This window comes from Dama dama, chromosome 22, assembly GCF_033118175.1.
Source record: "Dama dama isolate Ldn47 chromosome 22, ASM3311817v1, whole genome shotgun sequence".
NCBI classification, from domain to species: domain Eukaryota; kingdom Metazoa; phylum Chordata; class Mammalia; order Artiodactyla; family Cervidae; genus Dama; species Dama dama.
In genome coordinates, this window is record NC_083702.1 from 27,873,963 (window position 1) to 27,893,470 (window position 19,508).

Below are 19,508 nucleotides of genomic sequence, written 5' to 3' on the forward strand. Positions count from 1 at the left end.
TCAAAGGCTTTTTCTGCATCTATTGAGATAATCATATGGTTTTATCTTTCAGTTTGTTAATATGGTGTATCACATTGATTGATTTGTGAATATTGAAGAATCCTTGCATCCCTGGGATAAAGCCCACTTGGTCTTTGATGACAATGTATGATCTTTTTAATATGTTGTTGGATTCTGTTTGCTAGCATTTTGTTAAGGATTTTTGCATCTATGTTCATCAGTTATATTGGCCTGTAGTTTTCTTTTTTTGTGGCATCTTTGTCTGGTGTTGGTATAAGGGTGATGGTGGCCTCATAGAATGAGTTTGGCAGTTTCCCTTCCTCTGAAATTTTCTGGAAGAGTTTGAGTAGGCTAGGTGTTAGCCCTTCTCTAAATTTTTGGTAGAATTCAGCTGTGAAACCGTCTGGTCCTGGGCTTTTGTTTGCTGGAAGATTTTTTATTATAGTTTAAATTTCTGTGATTGTGATGGATCTGTTAAGGTTTTCTATTTCTTCCTGGTTCAGTTTTTGAATGTTATACTTTTCTAAGAATTTGCCCATTTCTTCCAAGTTGTCCATTTTATTGGCATATAGTTGGTGATAGTAGTCTCTTACGATCTTTTGTATTTATGTGTTGTCTGTTGTGATTTCTCCATTTTCATTTCTAATTTTGTTGATTTGGTTCTTCCTTCTTTTTTTCTTGATGAGTCTGGCTAATGGTTTGTCTATTTTATTTATCTTCTCAAAGAACCAGCTTTTAGCTTTGTTGATTTTTGCTATGGTCTCCTTTGTTTCCTTTTCATTTATTTCTGCCCTAATTTTTATGATTTCTTTCTTTCTGTTAACCCTTCTTCATTTCTTCTTTTTCTAGTTGCTTTAGGTGTAGAGTTAGGTTAGTTATTTGACTTTTCTCATGTTTCTTGAGGTAACCTTGTATTGCTATGAACTTTCCCCTTAGCATTGCTTTTACTGAATCCCATAGGTTGTTTGTTTTGTTTTCATTTTCACTCATTTCTATACATATTTTTATTTCTTTTTTTATTTCTTCTGTGATTTGTTGGTTATTCAGAAGCGTGTTGTTTAGCCTCCATATGTTTGAATTTTTAATAGTTTTTTTTCCTGTAGTTGACATCTAATCTTACTGTATTGTGATCAGAAAAGATGCTTGGAATGATTTCAACTTTTTTGAATTTATCAAGGCTAGATTTATGGCCCAGGATCTGATCTATCCTGGAGAAGGTTCCACGTGCACTTGAGGAAAAGGTGAAATTCATTGTTTTGGTTGAAATGTCCTATAGATATCAATTAGGTCTAACTGGTACCTTATATCATTTAAAGTTTGTGTTTCCTTGCTAATTTTCTGTTTAGTTCATCTATCCATAGGTGTAAGTGGGGTATTAAAATCTCCCACTATTGTTGTGTTACTGTTAATTTCCTCTTTCATACTTGTTAGCATTTGCCTTATATATTGTGGTGCTCCTATGTTGAGTGCATATAAATTTATAATTGTTATATCTTTTTCTTGGATTGATCCTTTGGTCATTATGTGGTGTCCTTCTTTGTCTCTCTTCACAGCCTTTATACTCTGATGAGTATTGCTACTCCTGCTTTCTTTTGGTCTCCATTTGTGTGAAATATCTTTTTCCAGCCCTTCAGTTTCAGTCTGTATGTGTACCTTGTTTTAAGGTGGTCTCTTGTAGACAGCATTGGAGAAGGCAATGGCACCCCACTCCAGTACTCTTGCCTGGAAAATCCCCTGGATGGAGGAGCCTGGTAGGCTATGGCCCATGGGGTCGCTAAGAGTCAGACACAACTGAGCAACTTCACTTTCCCTTTCCACTTTCATGCATTGGAGAAGGAAATGGCAACCCACTCCAGTGTTCTTGCCTGGAGAATCCCAGGGATGGGGGAGCCTGGTGGGCTGATGTCTATGGGGTCACATAGAGTTGGACATGACTGAAGTGACTTAGCAGCAGCAGCTTGTAGACAGCAAATATAGGGGTCTTGTTTTTGTACCCATTCATCCAGTCTTTGTCTTTTGATTGGGGCATTCAAGCCATTTATATTTAAGGTAATTATTGATAAGTATGATCCCATTGCCATTTACATTGTTATTTTGGGTTCGAGTTTATACACCTTTTCTGTGTTTCCTGCCTAGAGAAGATCTTTTAGCATTTGTTGAAGAGCTGGTTTGGTAGTACTGAATTTTCTCAGCTTTTGCTTGTCTGTAAAGCTTTTGATTTCTCCTTCGTATTTGAATGAGATCCTTGTTGGGTACAGTAATCTGGGTTGTAGGTTTTTTTTCTTTCATCACTTTAAGTATGTCCTGCCATTCCCTTCTGGCCTGAAGAGTTTCTATTGAAAGATCAACTGATATCCTTATGAGGATCCCCTTGTATGTTGTTTGTTTTTTTTTTCCCCTTGCTGCTTTTAATATTTGTTCTTTGTGTTTGATCTTTGTTAATTTGATTAATATGTGTCTTGGGGTGCTTTGCCTTGGGTTTATCCTGTTTGGGGCTCTCTGAATTTCTTGGACTTGGGTGGCTATTTCCTTCCCCATTTTAGGAAAGTTTTCAACTATTATCTCCTCAAGGTCTTTCTTTTTGTCTTCTTCTTCTGAGACTCCTATGATTTGAATGTTGGGGCATTTGACATTGTTCCAGAGGTCTCTGAGGTTTTCCTCATTTCTTTTAATTCTTTTTTCTTTTTCCCCTCTGCTTCATTTATTTCTACCATTCTGTCTTCTACCTCACTTATCCTATCTTCTGCCTTCATTATTCTACTGTTGGTGTCCTCCAGAGTGTTTTTGGTCTCCGTTATTGCATTATTCATTATTGATTGACTCTTTTTCATTTCTTCTAGGTCCTTGTTAAACTTTTCTTACATCTTCTCAATCTTTGTCTCCAGACTATTTATCTGTAACTACATTTTGTTTTCAAGATTTTGGATCATTTTTACTATCATTATTCTGAATTCTTTTTCAGGTAGTCTCCCTATCTCCTCTTCTTTTGTTTGGTTTGGTGGGCATTTATCAGATTCCTTTACCTGATGAATATTCCTCTGCCTTTTCATCTTGTTTAGATTGCTGTGTTTGCGGTGGCCTTTCTGTATACTGGAAGTTTGTGGTTCCTCTTTATTGTGGAGGTTCTTCCCTGTGGGTGGGGTTGGACAAGTGGCTTATCAAGGTTTCCTGATTAGGGAAGCTTGCATCAGTTCTAGTGGGTGGAGCTGGATCTCTTCTCTCTGGAGTGCAATAAAGTGTTCAGTAGTGAGTTTTGAGGTGTCTGTGGGTTTGGTGTGACTTTTGGCTGCCTGTATTTTAATGCTTAGGTTTATGTTCCTGTGTTGGAGAATTAGCTTGGTATGTCTTTCTCTGAAACTTGTTGTCTCTTGGTGAAGCTTGGTTTCAGTGTAGGTATGGAGGCTTTTGGATGAGCTCTTTTCGATTAATGTTCCCTGGAGTCAGGAGTTTCCTGGTGTTCTCATGTTTTGGATTTAAGCCTCTTGCCTCTGGTTTTCAGTCTTATTCTTACAGTAGCCTCAAGACTTCTCCATCTATACCACACTGATGATAAAATATCTAGGTTAATGGAGAAAAGATTCTCCATAGTGAGGGACACCCAGAGAGATTTGCAGAGTTATATGAAGAGAAGAGGGAGGAGGGAGATAGAAGTGACCAGGAGGAGAAGAGAGGGAATCAAAAGGGGAGAGAACAATCTAGCCAGTTATCAGTTCCCTAAGTGTTCTCCACAGCCTGGAATACCCAAAGAGATTCTCAGAGTTGGGTAGAGGGAGGAGGTAGAGGTGACATGGGAGAAAAAAAGAAGAGTCAAAAGGGGGAGAGGGCAATCAAGCCAGTAATCACACTCCTAAGTAAAAATGGCTACTGAAGATTGGATTCTTAAAGGTACAAAATTGATAGCAAATACCAAAAGGCAAAGATTAAAAATCTGAAGTAGAGGTTAGACTCTCAAAAATACAATATTTTTTTAAAATCACAAAAATTATTTTTTAAATGTATGAAATTTGCTTTAAAAATAAGGTCTTTTTTTTTGCAAGGTAATAGTAGGTTATAAAATTAAAGGAGTAATAAAGAACTTAAAATTTAAAAAAAAATTTTTTTTAATGATAGTAGTAAAATATATCTAGGAATTTCTCTGGAGCTGTTGATGGCAGTGTGGGATCAGTTCAGTTTCAGATAGTTCCTTGCACCGGCTTATACTTCTTCTCCAGGTCTATAGGCCCCTTCCAAAGTAGTCAGTGCTAACTACAAGGTTTTAATCTGTTGCACCTGTCACTTCCAAAGCAGTTCCCTCTTCTTTGTTTATTTAGGCTTCCTCTGTTTGCAAGTCTCTTAAGTGTCTAATTTCCACCCTGACACAAAGGGGCAAAAGTGGTCACTTATTTAGGTTCACTTGTTCAGTTGTGCTATGGGGAGGGAGGAACACTGGGAACAAATATCACTGGCATGTGTGGGGAGTGCTCGCAGTGTCTCGGCCACACTGGGTTTGCCCCCGCTCATGGCATGTGTGCTTTCCTGCTCTACACTGCTCAGGCTCCAGGTTGCTCTGCAGGGGAACTGTCTAAACTGGGCCCTGGGTTGTGTACATTTCCCAGGTCTAAGCTGCTCAGGTTCAGGTTCTCGGGTACTCCACAAAGGCACAGACTCAGCTGGGACTGGGTTTTGTGCCCTTCCCAGGTCTGAGCAACTCAGGTGACCAGGTGTTTGGTGAGCACACTCTCCCCATGTGGGTGGTGCATCTTATAACCTCCCTGGTCCCAGCCGCTCAGTTTCCTGGGTGCACAGTGGGAGCACCATCTCAGGTGTGCTGTGTGTCTCCTCTGGGTAGCTGATCTCTGGCTGTGGCCCTCCTGGTGGATGTCAACTGTCCAGGATACCAGTAAGACTTGCTTAGCAACTGGGAGCCTGCTCGCAGTTTGGTAGAGGATGTTGTCCCTGGGGTGGAGATTGCCCCTCACCTTCCAGCTCTGGCTGTCACCTGCCTTCCTCTCTGCCTCTGGCGGGGGATGGGCCGGTTCGCAGCCCACTAGTTCTCCTCTGGAATTTGCTCAGTCTTTTGTTCTGTGAGCCTCCCAGCAGTGCCTTAGATTAGAGCTTTTCACGGAAAAGTTCTCTCTCTTTCTCTGTTGTTTTCTCTCTCTCTCTCTCTCTCTCTCTCTCTCTCTCTCTCTCTCTGGCTATCCCACAGTTTGGCTTAGCTCCCTCAGATTGTGCTCAGGGTATTCAGGCCTGGTCCTTACCCTATGCAATGCAGCCCATGCCTCCCTGTTCAGACCCCGCTTGCTGGTGGCAGATGCGATTGTCTGGGCTACTTCTCTACTGGGAGTTGCAGTTAGGCACATAATCTGTGGTTTTTGTTTGTTTGTTTGTTTTATCCCTGCTGGTTATGTTGCCCTCTGAGAGTCCAAAACTCCTTACAGACCCACCAGTGAGAGGGTTTCCTGGTGTTTTGAAACTTCTCCTCCTTCAGGACTCCTTCCTCCGGGACGGGTCTCCATCCCTAACTCTTTTGTCTCTTTATCTTTTATATTTTGTCCTAGCTCCTTTCGAAGACAATGGGCTGCCTTTCCAGGTGCCTGGTGTCCTCTGCCAGCATTCAGATGTTGTTTTGTGAAATTTCCTCAGCGTTCAAATGATCTTTTGATGAATTTGTGGCAGAGAAAGTGGTCTCCCCATCCTATCCCTCTGCCATCTTAGGACTGCAACCTAAAGTACATATTTTTAAAACCAGTGTCTTGCACAAATACTGAATTTAATCAATAAAACAAAATGTTATACTTCATAACATATTGAAAAATGAAGATAATTTTCCTAGCAAGTCACAATTCCCCTTTTAATAAGTCAACTATCTTATTTTTACAGCCACTTACCACTTATAACCTAGTATATGACAAACTCTTTCTGTCAATTAAAGTATTCCATTTTCACTCTGTTGAATCTTGCTCTGGCACTCCTTCTCTCTATGAAACACTTAAGAATCCAGTAACTCACTCTACTAACTCCAGAACTCTTCTCAAAATGAGATGGCTCCTGACCTCTTACACGTGGCTATCATGCTATTCTTACCAGGTACTTCAGTTAACATCAAAGAGAGTTGCATCAAGTATCATATACTCCTAAAAAACTGCCTCACAAAGTTTGTAAATTAAGAGCAAAGAGCAAATGAAAGCATTGGAATTTTATCAGTTGTAACATAGGCTCTTGGTAGTGTAAAATAAAGTTGTGAGCAATATGAAGTATGGAGACTGAATGAGCTAATTAAAGTCAGAATAAATTAAACAGAAAAATAATAAAAATATTAGCATCTTCCTTTACATTCCTGGTTTTTGCCCACAAGTTAACTACCACAATAGGAGTGTCTTGGTAATCTCATTTCCCTATTGCTCATGGTCTTATCCAGTAGACAGAACCTCTGGGACTTATGCAATGGCAGTACTGAGGTCAGGGACTATAACATCTTGTCTTTTCTGTTGGGTACAGCACAGATAAAAGACCTAGGGACAGAAGGACTGTTTCCTAGAGTGTTCCTGTTTCTGCTTTATAGTAAAGTTTCTGCAGTTTCTGCAGATAGTAAACCTTGTTATACCTTCACCTATAAACTTCATGTGAAGTTTAGATACACATATAGATAAGATAGATACAGAGACATGGACATATCTCAATAATATATAAAGTATAACATTACTTCATCGTTTTTCCTTTATTATCTAAAAGCCTGCCAATTGAAGAGTGCAGGTTTTTGTTTCTTACTCCTAATCTATGTGATTTGAGCAATTTCTTTCCTCAAAAGTCTTGCTCTCTTGCTTTCTAATTCAACTTAAAAACAATTTTCCTTATGAGCTTCTGTGTGAAAAAATATAATTTACTGCACCTAAAAGTTTCTGTTAAGTAAATCATGACTGCATTGTCAATAGTGAACCACAAGTTCCACATAAGGAGAAAGTGAACAGTCTTCCTTGAAATTGTGCTTGGGCCTACTGCTTGCAGTTATGGCCAAGTTTTCAGTCTTTGATTTAAACAAAATAAAGCAAAACTTTTCTTTACTATTTAACTGACTCTTGAGTTCAAGAACTCAGAGTACTAAAAAGACATAAGAAAAGAAGAAAGCTAATGTTAATTAATTAAAAGTATTACCTTCAAACTGCCATACATACATACATAGTTTTAAATCAAATTAAGAAATAATATCTACCTCTTGATTCATCACTAGCATTCATTAGTCTGATCTGGTTATCTACTATGGAGTCCCTTTTCTCTCTTCTGACCTCTCCTAGGAAACAAAATGTTGAATTCCTTTGATGAAATTAAGAAAGTCCTCTTCAAAAATTAAATCTAAGTAGAATTTTTAAATAATCTCAAGAAAATGTCTATTTAAAAAATGTTTTAGCTAGTTCCATTACAATTAGTATTCATTTATTCTTTAAACATTTGATTATAAGTTGCAATTGCCTTTAATTCAAATAAAAATCAAACTATTAATTAGCAGGGAAAAAGACTAGGTAATATTGTATAAAGTTTAAGGTAATAGATTTTACTCATTAGCAGTAAAAGCCCAGTTGCCTATATTCCTGGGGGAGAAAATGAGTCTTTTTATTCTCAATAAAATTAAGGGTTTTGTTTAGCAAACTTGAACAAATTAATTAGTTTCAGCACATTCAGGACAGCCTAAGACTTATAGTACTATAATTTAGTCTATTATAATTTTTTAGACTTACTTTGAGCAAAAAAAAAAAAAAAGATTAAAGTGCATTTCTCATTTACGTACTTTGCTTTCCTCTTAAAATCACAGAACCATGTCAGAGCACAGAAAGAACATGTCATCACTTTGAGAGCTCTCACACAGTAAGGAAAACATGTTCTCTTAATAAACCATCCATTAAGAGTATTCTGAGTTACTTCTATTTAGTTTTGAATCTCCTTCAAAGTACCCTTCCAAACATTTTAATATGAACTTTTGTTGCTATATTTAATAAACAGTTCAGTTCAGTAGCTCAGTCGTGTCCGACTCTTTGCGACCCCGTGAACCGCAGCACGCCAGGCCTCCGTGTCCATCACCTACTCCTGGAGTTTACCCAAACTCATGTCCACTGAGTCGGTGATACCATCTAACCATCTCATCCTCTGCCATCCCCTTCTTCTCCTGCCTTCAATCTTTCCCAACATCAGGCTCTTTTCAAATGAGTAAGCTCTTCACATCAGGTGTCCAAAATATTGGAGTTTCAGCTTCAACATCAGTCCTTCTGATGAACACCCAGGACTGATCTCCTTTAGGATGGATTGGTTGGATCTCCTTGCAGTCCAAGGGACTCTCAAGAGTCTTCTCCAACACCACAGCTCAAAAGCATCAACACTTCGGTGCTCAGTTTTCCTCACAGTCCAAATCTCACATCCATACATGACCACTGGGAAAACCATAGCCTTGACTAGACGGACCTTTGTTGACAAAGTAATGTCTCTGCTTTTTAATATGCTGTCTAGGTTGGTCATAACTTTCCTTCCAAGGAGTAAGTATCTTTTAATTTCATGGCGGCAATCACCATCTGCAGTGATCTTGGAGCCCAAAAAAATAAAGTCAGCCACTGTTTCCCCATCTATTTGCCATGAAGTGATGGGAGTGGATGCCATGATCTTAGTTTCCTGAATGTTGAGCTTTAAGCCAACTTTTTCACTCTCCTCTTTCACTTTTATCAAGAGGCTCTTTAGTTCCTCTTCACTTTCTGCCATAAGGGTGGTGTCATCTGCATATCTGAGGTTACTGATATTTCTCCCAGCAATCTTGATTCCAGCTTGTGCTTCTTCCAGCCCAGCATTTCTCATGATGTACTCTGCATGTAAGTTAAATGAGCAAGGTGACAATATACAGCCTTGACGTACTCCTTTCCCTATTTTGAACCAGTTTGTTGTTCCATGTCCAGGTCTAACTGTTGCTTCCTGACCTGCATACAGGTTTCTCAAGAGACAGGTCAGGTGGTCTGGTATTCCCATCTCTTTCAGAATTTTCAACAGTTTATTGTGATCCACACAGCCAAAAAGGCTTTGGCATAGTCAATAAAGCAGAAGTAGATGTTTTTCTGGAACTCTCCTGCTTTTTCAATGATCCAGCAAATGTTAGCAATTTGATCTCTGGTTCCTCTGCCTTTTCTAAAGCCAGCTTGAACATCTGGAAGTTCACAGTTCACATATTGCTGAAGCCTGGCTTGAAGAATTTTAAGCATTACTTTACTAGCGTGTGAGATGAGTGCAATTGTGCGGTAGTTTGAGCATTCTTTGGGATTTCCTTTCTTTGGGATTTGAATGAAAACTGACCTTTTCCAGTCCTGTGGCCACTGCTGAGTTTAAAAGTTAATAAAAATAATATATACAAACTTGAATTTGATTCTAGCTAGGAACTGTACTAGAACGAATGTCCCAGTATGAGAATACTCTATATATACCTTCATTTGAAAGCAATTCCCCAAAGAAAGAGCTTATACTAAATAAAAGTCATTCATTATTGAAAGAAACATGTAAATATTATATCAACTACTGAGTGCAGTAATAGTTTTTATTACTGTTAACATATGTGAAAAGGACTGTTTAGTATTTGAAACATGATAGCCCCAAAAGAAGTTCCAAATACAAATTCTTCAGCTGCTGCTGCTGCTAAGTCACTTCAGTTGTATCCAACTCTGTTCGACCCCATAGACGACAGCCCACCAGGCTCCTCTGTCCACGGGATTCTCCAGGCAAGAATACTGGAGTGGGTTGCCATTTCCTTCTCCAAATTCTTCAACAACATGACATATTTCTATAACATGAATTAGTTTATTCAGACAAGTCACTTTTACATACAGGGAAATTTTTCAGGCATATTTGTAATGCTTGTTCTGCTAAGTAACAGTAGATGAATGTGAAATATACACAAAGCTGCTGAGAGTGACAATACTGTACCAGTGACTGTGACTATTCACCCAGAAAACATGCATTTTTTCCCCCCTCAACTTGACTTCACGGTCTTGAAAATGCTTATTGAAGAATTCTCCACAATTTTTGTACATTTTGCCCTCATCTCTATATTCAGCAGTATCAAGGTTTTCTATATATTCTCTTTCACCAAGTTAAAGACATTTTTAAAAGCCAGGTCTATTTTACTATATATATATATATTTTTTTTAATTAAATGTATCTTTTTAAGACCATGCTAGCGTTCTGCACTAAGGTGTCTGTGTGTGTATGCACACAAACACATGAACTCTCCGTAGACCTATATTGATTTGAGTGATCTCTTCCAGTCCTATTTTCACATGAGATGTTTTATTTTTAGCTCAAAGTTTGCATAACACCTTAATTCCCCTGCTCCATTTTATAAGAAGAAGCATGTATATCACATTATAACAGGAAAGTTTAACTCTATAAATAAACTTCAAGCATGATATATTTACTCCAAATATTTATGTTCTAATTTCTGATCTTAGATTGTTGAACTCAGTGTCTTTATTTGCAAAGGAAAGAGCTGGACCAGAAAAGTACTTCCTTTCCAGTTTCTGAGCTCTCTTCTCATGTAAAATCATTCCCAAAATTAAAATGATAATTATTAATCTTCAGAATTGGATTAATACATTAGACTGAAAATGCAAATCTACCAGCAGCCCACCAAAATTCTCATGAAAGGACAGGAAAAAAATATTAATAAAAAAACTTCTGGTAAAACAAGAAGAGTGATAAGATGGAAAGGACAGAAGGATCGCAAGGGGATTGTAGAGCTCCCAGGTAAATGTCAAAAGATTTTTAAAATAGGAGGGACTTGGGACATTTGTTTGACAACTTTATAAAAAATAGATAATTTCCTAAGGAATCATGAATTTTCAAAATTAGCTCAAGGAGAAGTATAAATGTGAAACAGAACAAAGAGCAGTGGGGAGTAGAAAATGTAGTCTTAGGCAAATTGCACCAAACCTTGAGGGAATAGATAATTCTCAATTATATACTGTGCCAGGACAGAGAATAAGATGTATGCACTTTATAAAGATAGTTAAACTGTAATGTCTAAAACAAATAAATATTAACACAAACATTAAGATTATAGGCCAATCTAGATTTTGCTATATACAAAAAGAAACTTTAAAAATTGCAAATTAAATCTACCCAAGAATGTAAAGATAATTATGCATAGAAAAAGCCTATTGATACAATTAATATATTAATACATTCAAGAAAAAAAGATCTTCTCAATATGATGTACTCAGTAAATGCAAAAAACTCATTAAATAAAATTTGAACCTTTTCATAATTTGAAAAATATCATTAACAACATAGGCAACAAAAGTATAGACCAGGAATGCAGCAAATACCATATGTGTTAATCATCTGATGCATTCTCCATACAGTCAAGAAAAAGAAAAGGATATCTATTTTCATTACTACTATTCAAAAGTCTGCCAAGCATCCTAGCTATCACAATAGAACAAAAAATCAAAAGGAAGCTTTTTGCTTTTGGAAGGTAATAGAATTGCAATTATTTTAAAAGAATATAGCTTTCTACTTAGAAAATACAAAAAATCAACTGAAAACCTTTCATGTATTACAACATAATTCCATAAGAAAAATCAACAAATAAACTCAACTAATAAATATTATGGAAAAAAAATTTGATTTGTAATAGAACAGAAACTATAAAATATCTTGCAAAAGGCATACTTATAAAATCTACTCGGAAGAAAACTATCATTCTACTCAAGGGTATAGAGAGAATCAGAATGCATGTTGAAGTATGTTTTCCTTGGAAGAATTCAATGTTATAAAAAGGCCAATTCCTCTTATATAATTCCATAAATGAAATATAAGTCAACACTATATTAGAATTTCTCTTTAATACTACCACACTAATTTCAAAATTGTTCTGAAAGAGAAATCATGCAAAGATAATATAATTCTTTTAAATGAGTACTTTTGTTTATTTCTAAACTTCAAAATATGCTATAAAATTAAATAATTGAAACAATTTTGTACTGGACAGGAGTAAATATATGGATTAATGAAATATTTAGTGTCCAGAAACATCAGATATTTATGAAAATTGTTCATATGTTAAATACAAAAGGTCAGAGATGAAAAAAAATGTCCTTGTTAATTTAAGAATATTTGGGCAAATAGTTATTATATTGAAAAAAATGTCTAAAATTGGAGCTGTAAATCCCTCTTTACTCAACAAATACATTCCTGATAGATCATTAAAAATCACTACTGCTGGATTAAGTGTGGAGGAAACAACTTCAAAATATTAGAATAATAAGCACAGGAATCTAAAGAAATTCTCCATTCAGGTTGGAAGCTGGTGCTGAAAATGAAAGATAATTATAGATTTGCTTTATGCCAGAAGACACAAAATTGTAATCAACAGACCCTTCATCCTATATCAACAAGTTTATTCTAGCATCAAGACTTTGGTTATTGAGAGGCTATTTAGCTGTTTTTAGTTTAAAAATAAAGTGTATTAAGATATCTTTTTCATAATTCCCATTTCTAACTTTTTGGACCAACTGATCTACATGCTTTTATTGCATCCAGTAAATTATAAAAGAATCTGGAAAAAAAATTGAAATGATCTCTTCTTGGGCAACTGTAGTGTTATAAAATAAAACCAAAGTCATATTAAGCTCTAAGATTTATTTGAGAATGTAATATAAATAATGATTAAATTGATGTTGAAATGGAAAAGATTTAAGATACATCTTTCTAAAAAAAATAGCAACCAGTAGAAGATTAAAATTATTTGTGTCTTCTAAGCCTGTAAAGATAGAGGAAAAAGAGACTCAAGGTTCAAATAATCCCAAAGAATAAAGGGAAATTTTTAAAAATAAATATGTTTAATATAAACCTACAATAACACAGCAGATGGTATTGCTATGAATGGTATAATTTAAATTTTCTGATCAAGAAGCAAAGTCTCAGGAATTCCTTGACGTCCCATTGCTTGGTACTCTGTGCTTCCACTGCAGGGGGCATGAGATTGATCACCAGACTGGGAAATTAAGATCCTGAGTACCATGCGGTATGCCAGAAACAAAAAAGGCAGTGTCTAAAAATAAATTAAAAGAAATTTAGCTACAAGTTAGAGACACAGCTAAAATAAAAATGATCTTATTTTTAACATAAATGTATGTGTGCTTGACCATTTATCTCAGCCTATTTTCTTTTTTTTTTTAAGTGCAATATACTCTTGTTAACTATGGTTTTGGACAAAGGGAAAGAGAACAATTTTAAGATCTTTTTTATTGTGCACAATTTAGCCTAATTCAAATGTTTTCCCTGAGAATATATTCCTATAACATAACTTTTTTAAAAAAAGAAAATTTATAGGGGAAAAATACCTTCCAAAATCTGAAAATTACCCAGACCTTACCCCTTTCCTCACTACACTTGAGGCAAAGATAAGGGAAGAACTAGGGCTGACTTTTAGAAGGGAGTTGAACTGACATATTTAGCAAATAAATATACAGAATTTTCAGTTAAATTTGAACTTCAAAAATTTCCATTTTTCTTAGTGTAAGTATGTTTCATATAATACATGAACTAAACATACTAAAAATGTTTATTCATTGTTATCTGAAATTCATGTTTATTGGTCATCTATTTTCTCTGGCAACCGTAGTGAGGGACGTACATACAAGTGGGTGAAATACGCAGTTCAAGAAAGCAGTAGCCATATCTGAGGCTGAATTCACTGCACTGGGATCCAGGGTCCAGACTTCAACACACTGAGCAAAGGAAGATTTGAGAGCAAGATGGTTCACTACTCTTAAAGTGGTTCCCAAAATAAGAAGAGCAACTTCAGAGGAAATTTCAGAACTCTAAGCATGGAGGAAAAAAAAAAAAATAGTTGGGGTTGGAGGAAGTGAAAAGAGGAACCTGAGTATATGTGATAGAATGCGAGAATAGCCCTTGGAGGAAGGCAGAAATCAATGATTCCAGAAACTCAGGGAATACACTGGCCATGTCTTATGTCTAGATTCACAGTAGAAATAATTCAAGGAACAATATAAGAGCCCTATGGATAGAAACAGGTTATTTTGTTCATTATTTCATCTGTGATTAGGAAATATTTACAGAGAGAGAGAGGAAGGAAGGAAGGAAGGAAGAAAGGGAGGAGGGAAAACAAAATACAATTACACCATTAAAAATGTCTGAAATGTGTAATATGTTTTATTTAATCTGCTTGTCAAGCCTTTGTCATAGACATTAATATCCCAACTCTAAAAGAAAAATATTGTGTTTCAGATAGTTTAACTGGCCTAAGCTCAAGGAGCTAGTACATCTGTCTCTAAACTTGTGATATGTCTACCACACAGCTCTGCTTCCTTGTTACAGTGATCCCCACATACATTTTGTGGCATCAGTTAGACCTCCCAGAAACATGCTGTGGTCAGCTTTGAGATGGCCGGATAAAACTAACTCTGAATATGGATTCTTTATCAAATCCATTCTAAAGGTGTCTATTCATTTTTTCTAACAGTGAATTTGAAAATAAATATATCTTGCCTTTAAAACTGAATATGAGGAGACACATCTCTATACGCCTATATACACATGCACATGAGAGATAGACAGATAGTTAAGGCACAGATGTTCAGTTGTGTCCAACTCCTTGCAACTCCATGGACTGGAGCCTGCCACGCTTTTCTGTCCAGGGGATTACCAAGCAAGAATACTGGAGTGGGCTGCCATTTCCTCCTCCAGGAGGGATCTTCCTGACCCAGGAATCAAACCCACGTCTCCTGCACTGGCAGGCAGATTCTTTACCACTGAGCCACCTGGAAAACCATGATAGATAGGTAGACAGACAGAAAACTACAGATATATTTAAACTTTTATCAGACTAAGTTCTAAAAATAAAATAAAATGACATGGAGTCAGGGCGGAAAACATACACTGGAGGAATAGTAAGAGAAAATAATTATGTTCATTTTTTTTTCTCTTTCAGTGATCATTATTTGGGAAGCCACAGAGTATTTCAGAAAAATGAATCTGTTATTCAACTTCATCTACAGAAAAAGAGAAACACTCCAGGAACATTATCTCGAAAGGTGAGACTTTCTTAGCATTGGCATTAGTTAGCAAATGGGTTCTTTAAGGACAGTGTTCCCATCCTTGTGGATTGTTACAATTTTGGGATTACATGGCTTAATGAATATGTATTTATTTGAGTATATTTGAACATATTTTGAGTATATTGAGTATATATTCAATTTGAGTATATTGAAACATAATGAAATATATGTCTATTAACAATTTGGACTAAAGCAATTACATGAACAGCGTACTGCAACCTCAGTATAATAAATCAACTGGTCTCTTGAAAAGTCATTTATGAGTAACTTATTAATGTTATATTCATACAAGAATCCACTAGTAAATGAATGGAACAGAAAACATAATGGGGAAACCATTGAAGGAAGAAAAATAACACAACTTTTGCTCTATTTGAAGACAATAGTGGTATCAACACAGTTTAAATCAGGACAGATTAATATTTATAATATATATAATAAAACTCCTTAGAAAGGAATTACTGTGCTTTAATGACAGCTTCATGCTGTTAGATATAAATTTTATTCCCTGTGTGATGTCTTGAGTTACATCAAACCCAAATTGCACAGTATGCAGTAAACTTTGATATTTTAGCAGATTTTATCTATAGAATCTTCCAATTACCTGCTTTAAGCAAAACTCCCATCACCCTGTCATTTACCTTAGATAACAGATTTCCAATGCATGACTTTTTTTTTAGTTTGGGGAGCTTCATCATAAAAAGTGTCAGGTAGTGCATTAGTTTGTAATATATCTATGTGGAACATAACATAATGAGGCCAAAAGAGAGTTGTTTAGAAATATCTTTTGGAACTTGTACCCAACTCAGATGGTGTTGACAGCTCCAGGTCTATGCATCTGAAATCTCCACAAAGAAGCATTATAAAGTAACTAATACCCTTAATATTAATAAACCTAAGCGTCTTCAAATTGTCCTCGGTGTTGATGAAAAAGCTGAAATTATCATGCTTCATTTCAACAGGGGGAGGAGAAAATGTATCATTCTAACTCCTACTCTTGTTTAGAAGCTGAATAATTGCTAAAAAGAATGTCACTGGTGGTAATTCACAAATCACTAATATTTCAGTTTCATGTAAATTAAGGTTTATTCTTAAATGCATGTAACTCCACTACTGAACATATACTTTATATCTGAAACTTTAACATTTACATCACGTTTACTCTTTACAATTCCATGCGTCAATAAAGACACTGAATCCCAAGGAGCTCATGACCTTTCTCAGGTCACATTCATGGAACTAGTAAGCAGAGACTTGGATCTGAGCCCAGTCAGTGAGTCTCCACTGAGAATTAATGGACTATACTCAAACGTTTTAGATACGGGTGTCAGAGCAATTAGTCAAAATTCTACCTCTATGTTTTTTTGGCTTTGTTTTATTTTCCACAGCTGTATCCACATATCCCAAAGCCTGGGCCATCACAGGGTATTTAATGATAATTAACCACATTAAGCATATATTTGGTGCCAGGCACTGTTATTAGTCCTCTACATGTATTAATTCATAACAGCCCCAAAGCAAAAACTATAGGATGTTAGACTATATGATATTGTAGTCTTTTCTTAAACTTTTAAAAATAATATTATTTATTTCTTCTTGGTTGGGCTGGGTTTTCACGGCTGTGTGGGCTTTTCTCTAGTTGCGGAAAGTGGGTGCTACTCTAGTTTTGGTGCACAGGCTTCTCATTGTCGTGGAGCACGCACTCGGGCGTTACGGCTTCAGTGGTTGTGGCTCCCAGGCTCTAGGGCACAGGCTCAATAGTTGTGGGGCATGGGCTTAGATGCTCTGTGGTGTGCGGGATCTTCCCAGTTCAGGGATCAAATCTCCATCCCCTGCGTTGGCAGGTGGATTCTTTACCGCTGAGCCACTAGGGAAGTCCTAAAGAGTGTTTTCATGTGGACCATATTGAAAGACTTTATTGAATTTGTTACAGCATTACTTTTGTTTTTTCAGTTTTTTGGTCACAAGGCACGTGGGCTCTTAGCTCTCCATTCAGGGATCAAATCGACATCCCCTGCATTGGAAGGCAAAGTTTTGGCCATTAGATCACCCTAATGTTAGTTAAAACATTCATACAGCTCAAAAACTTACTCATGATATTGAAAATATTAGAAGCTGGACACTGGTGTGTTATGTCAACATGATGCATATGTTGCACTCTGATATATCACACTTTTTGTTATGAATTTTTTTGTTTTTTTTTTTGTTTAAGGTATCTTTATTTTTTTTCCCATTTATTTTTATTAGTTGGAGGCTAATTACTTTACAATATTGTACCCATCGAGTAGGTTAGATTATAATTTCACTTGAAAATCTTATAGTTGAAGAAAATAAAAACTAATTGCCTGGTTTTATAAAATCTTCTTTCAGGACTAAATAAGCATGTTGACTAATTTAATATAACTGGATATAACAGACAATTTAACAGTTTGCAACCCTTCTTCATGGTCTGAATGGCTATATTTAAAATAAATGACCCATGATTCTTTTTCTTTTATAAATCTATGCTAAGGGAACGGTGAATGGTCTCCTCTCTTAATTGTATTATTTAAAATGATGCCAAAATTCTCTATGATTTTCATAATTTCAGCTGTATGCTAAACATTAGGAATAATTAAATTTTCTTTCTAGTTAAACAACATAAAATTGGCTTGACAATATTGTTTCTATGTAATATTGGAACTATAATGATCACTATCATTTTATTAAGTTTACTGACACCAACACCGTTCAGGAGCTATTTCAGAGTTTTTTTCATTGTAAAAACCATTACAAAGCTCAATTCAACTTAGATGGCTTTCTTATTTTAAACTGACTCCTATTATATTGACATACGATGATTTAATTCATGTTCCAAGAGATTATTCACAAAACAGGTTGATATTCTTTAGAAATCATCCTAGATTTCAAAATTTTTAAGTTCCTGTCTTGATGACAAGAATAACTGAAACATTTTTTTTTTAATTTTCTTCCTTTACATCTTTCAGGTTTGATCAAAAGTATTGCCAACATTGTAGATATTAATCATAAAATTAAGAATTCTTTATAGCTTAAGGAAGCTTTCACAGAATACTTAAAGCAATAGATTTCTGTATGAAAAAAAGGAAAAAAAAAATAGTATTTTTACTAAAACAAAGGTAGGGCTTTCAGCTTTGGAGAAAAGTAAATTGCACAATACATTCCAAGGATACATGCTCAAACTTTCCTCCAACTCTTTGAGATCCTTTAGATAATTTTTTTTTTCTTTTAAGTGACTGTATGAAAAAGGACAATTCCCCTGCCCCAAAAAGTATCTCTGGAGGCCAAGTAAAGTAGCTTTTAAATGAATATGATTATGCTATACTGAAAGATGCAAATATGTCATATTATTTATATGCTGCTTTGGTTTTAACTTCTGAAATACATACGTGTGTGCTCAGTCATGTCCAACTCTTTGCAACCCTATGGACTGCAGCTCCCCAGGCTCCTCTGTCCATGGGATTTCCCAGGCAAGAGTACTGGAGTGGGTTGCCATTTCCTCCTCCAGGGGATCTTCCTGACCCAGGGATCAAACCCACATCTCCCGTGTCTCCTGCATTGCAGGTTGATTCTTTACCACTGAGCCACCAGGGAAGTCTCTGAAATAAGGCAAATGCCAAACATTACAGTTCAAATCTTAATGTATTTTGACTCTTATTTTCTCTATTTTCCCTTCCCTTTTACTGTCCTTTCCAAGCCTGAACTTTAGCTTTATCTTCCGCAGAAAAAGAAACTATCTCAATCATTATCACACTTTCAGATTTCATCAACCAGGGACCTTGGATGTAAATGCCTATAGAGTAAGCCTCATGTTGCCAAGTTCCTTAGCATTTCTATTAATACAAAGCCTTCCTTTTTCATAGCAATGACCTTATTCTTTCCATGTTACTTAGCTTCCTCCCTCTTCCTCACAAAACAACCCAATATAAAAATTGATTTACCGTTGACCTTAAGCCATGTAAAGGTTTTCCTTCTCATGTTTTCTGTCAGAAACTCTAACAGGCAGTTTTAAAATTAGATTGTGTGCATACTGACATACAAGATTATATGCACCCCAGGCGCTAAGGGACCCACTGGGCTGTAAAACTTAACGGCTCTGGGTGATGAAAAAGTGCAAAGATGATGGGGTATATTTGCTTCCTCTGCAGACCTGCATAGGGTTTTTATAGGTGCCCATTTCAGAAGAGTTGATCAAGGAGTTAAGATGAGTGCGTTTGTGTGAATGCAGAGATGTGGATCAGGAGGCTGCTATTTTAAGATGAGTAGTTCCTGCTCATCTTGGGAGAAAAATACAATGCCATCTGATAACTCCTGCAATTTACACCTATCAGTAGTCATCTTTCATTAGCATAACTCAGCGTTCATGAGATGGGAAGTTCTCTTACCCTGACGTTTTAGTGGCAA

General features: G+C 36.1%; 1 protein-coding gene across 1 annotated transcript in view; it reads left to right on the forward strand.

Annotated features, from left to right (window-relative positions):
- Positions 1 to 19,508, forward strand: part of PIK3C2G (phosphatidylinositol-4-phosphate 3-kinase catalytic subunit type 2 gamma) — a 410,590-nt gene that overhangs the window by 48,434 nt on the left and 342,648 nt on the right. Inside the window, exon 6 of the mRNA XM_061124127.1 lies at positions 14,960 to 15,062. Within this exon, the coding sequence (XP_060980110.1) occupies positions 14,960 to 15,062 (103 nt within the window). The remainder of the gene's footprint in view (positions 1 to 14,959; positions 15,063 to 19,508) is intronic.